The 3,186-nt window shown below is 35.3% G+C and overlaps 1 protein-coding gene across 1 annotated transcript; it reads right to left on the bottom strand.

Annotated features, from left to right (window-relative positions):
• Positions 1–778: 778 nt before the first annotated feature.
• On the bottom strand, positions 779–3,152 carry LOC106301567 (UDP-glycosyltransferase 85A3-like). The gene is made up of 2 exons (XM_013738002.1): positions 2,564–3,152; positions 779–1,806 (listed from the first exon to the last, which is right to left on the bottom strand). Exons 1-2 carry the CDS (start codon positions 3,138–3,140, stop codon positions 866–868), a joined length of 1,518 nt encoding a protein of 505 aa, XP_013593456.1. The 5' UTR covers positions 3,141–3,152; the 3' UTR covers positions 779–865.
• Positions 3,153–3,186: the final 34 nt, after the last annotated feature.

Below are 3,186 nucleotides of genomic sequence, written 5' to 3'. Positions count from 1 at the left end.
CTATTAAATAAATTAAACAACCACAATAACCATATAATAAAAATTTATATTTTTATGTATATGTTATATTTTGAATTTTTACAAACGGCTATAAATTATTAAAACTGTTAAAAATCTCACATTCAAATTTTATGATCCATGGTTTAAAATTTTTGTTATGAAAAAATACAAATGATTACACAAATTATATAAGTAAAAAGTCTAATTTAATTAATTATTAAGATTAATATATATATATATATATCGTTTTAAATTAAACTATAAACCATATAAAATACAATATTTTAGTTTCAAAATTTACTTTGAACAATTTTTTTGATAAAAGTTTTGAACGATCATTGACAACTTATTTTTTTTAATTATAAATTAATAAAACTATTAATCCCACAATGAAAATTTTGTTATCAGTAATTTAAATTTTTTTCTATAAAAGATACAAATGATTAAAAAAACTATATGAGTAGAAATAAAAAAAGAGTAGACATTAATATTAAAAATATATTAAAATATATTATCTATGTTAGTATCATTTAAATTTAATAACATATCCTATAAAATATAAAAAAATATTTTTTGGATTAATAAAATTGATTTATATGTTCGCACCAATTTAATTATATATTTAATAGTTACTGGTTTTTAATTATTTAATATATATTTATTATTTCATAATATGTAAAAATATTTAATACATAAAATAATTTTTATATATAATGTTGATTCCGCGTAAGGCGTGGATTTCTTTTATTACCTATAAAATATAACACACGATGACAGGAACAGAAACAATAAGTTATTGATGATCATATAATAACACTTTTAGGATCATCTTATGTTCTAATTACTCGTAGCCTACTTATAGGCCCTAGTTTTCCCCTAAAAAAAACTTATCAACAACCGTCTTAAAATTCACGACCGACGAACCACACGGATGCTCTGTCGCTTTCTCCGCCAAACGCCGCCACTCCTCCGCCTTCTCTCGTAAGTTCTTCCCCTTTTCGCCATCCATCAGCTCTCTCACCACCGCCTCAACCTCCTCTCTTTTCACATCCTCGCCTACCTCCATCCCCACTCCCCACTCGTCGCAACAGAACTTCGCGTTCGTTTGCTGCTCCGCAAAAAACGGCCAACACACCATCGGAACTCCAGCAGATATACTCTCTAACGTCGAGTTCCATCCGTTATGTGTTAAAAATCCTCCTACCGCCGGATGAGACAGGACTTTCTCCTGAGGACACCAACTCAACAACATCCTTCGACCTTCTGTCTCTGTTAAAAACTGTGTAGGAATCACCGCCTTCTCTCCAGCTACTAAGTCTGGTCGGATCACCCATAAAAACTCTTTTCTTGATGCTGCCAACCCCCAAGCGAACTCCACGAGCTGCTTCGCCGTCATTACCGTTATGCTCCCAAAGTTAACGTAAACGACGCTGTTTTGTGCCTTAGTATCGAGCCAATCCAAACACTCCGTCTCTTCTCTCCAAAGATTCGATCCTAGCCTTTCAGTCTCACTGCCTTCTTCAATCTCCCGGTTCACTAAGAGGTGAAGCGGTCCTATTGAATAAACCGGTGGTAAAATGGACTGCATAGCTTGGATGATGTCATGATCAAGGTCATCGAACGTGTTGAGAATGATGGCAGAGGCGCGTTTGGATCGGTCTGTCTCGCGGACAACGAAGTTGACCATTATGTCGTTGGGGTTAGTGGTACGAACAAAGGTAGGGATGTCTTTTAGTTTCAGATTATTCATCGATGGTATCCAATCTATAGATGTGTCCAAGTGTTCTTTCGTCAAACAACTCTCATCTGCAAAATTCATCATACTTTATTTAACTATTTAATCTCTTAAATGCCACAGACTACGTTAAAAACGAACAAAATTAGCATACAAATTTTGATGAATTTTAGTTGACAGTGTGTCGTTACTGAAAAATAAAGTGACTTAGAAAGTGATGTTGGCCTAACTGCACATCATATTTTTGTTGTTATCAAATTTCTACTGCTAAAAACCTCCCTTCTTAAAGGCCATTATCGTCAATTTTTTCCGGATGCAAAAAAAGGAAAAAAAAGGACAAAAAAGATTATTCTATTACTTAAACTTAAGGTGACATGGATAACCAGACCGAAATAGAACAACCAATAAAATAAAACTCTATACGGAAAGACTTTGCCGCTAAAACGAAAAAGAGTTAAAAATCATTTATACACTTTTTATATAAAAATAAAAAGCTATTGGTAGTTAATTTTGGTTAAAAGTTAATTACAAGTTCTGTCTCATTAGATTCTGTATTTTTATGGTTTTCATGTTAAGAAACTATTTGTAATACGAAATCTGACCTAACTAGAGTTAACTCTAGTAAAAATATCAACAGAAAATATAAGCAACTAGATGTTTTTTTTTGCTCGGTCCCATCTACGAGCCATTTAATCCACTTCAGAGTCGAAATCCTTTAGGTGAGAAGAAACAGCACTCGTGGATCACCACTAGCAATTTGAAGTTTTTCTACCTAAAATTTAATATAATAACGACTAATAAATTAATAATCAATGTAAGAAGACGTACCTTTAAAAGGAAATAAACCTTTCTCGATGAACATATAAAAGTGTAAATAAGCCATGACGCCAGATGCACTCGGGGTCCAGAAAAGAACCTCCGGGAGACCGTGCTCCTCGGCAGCATCAAGTGTAAAGCTCATCGCGCCGTCCGATACAATACAACTGAGCGGAGGAACATCATCTCTGGCGTTGATCTGCCGAAGAAGTTCCTTGAAAGGAGTTAGACAGTTCTTCATGGTGGACTCAGAAAGGGAAGGGATGTCCTGCGTGGCATCCACCTCAGTCTCCGGTAGACCGTCAGGTATGACCTCGAACTGAAACGAAGGAAGTCCGCCGAGGGCGTTGGGACCACGGGAACGGAGTAGGCGTTTGTGGTTGTAGATGGTGTTGACAAAGCTGACATGAAAGCCTTTTGCGTGGAGGAGTTTAGCCACTTTCAGCATCGGGTTGATGTGGCCTTGAGCTGGGTAAGGGATGCAAACTACGTGTGGTTTTTGCACGTTACAAACGACATGAGATCCCATTTCTATCTCTTCTAATGCCAAAGACAAGATTGTGATTAAGCTAGGCACGGAGTCTGCCATTTTATAAGCGAGGCCATGTGTTTTTTTTTTTTTTTTGACTAATCCT

Source organism: Brassica oleracea, chromosome C7 (assembly GCF_000695525.1).
Source record: "Brassica oleracea var. oleracea cultivar TO1000 chromosome C7, BOL, whole genome shotgun sequence".
Classification (NCBI taxonomy): Eukaryota; Viridiplantae; Streptophyta; class Magnoliopsida; order Brassicales; family Brassicaceae; genus Brassica; species Brassica oleracea.
This window is presented reverse-complemented; position numbering and strand designations above follow the sequence as displayed.

Excerpts from the sequence above, each read along its gene's own strand:
- LOC106301567 (XM_013738002.1), bottom strand. The coding sequence starts at position 3,140 with ATGGCAGACTCCGTGCCTAGCTTAATCACAATCTTGTCTTTGGCATTA. Across the intron at positions 1,807-2,563 it reads AGGTTTATTTCCTTTTAAAG|ATGAGAGTTGTTTGACGAAA; the intron begins GTACGTCTTCTT and ends TGAATTTTGCAG.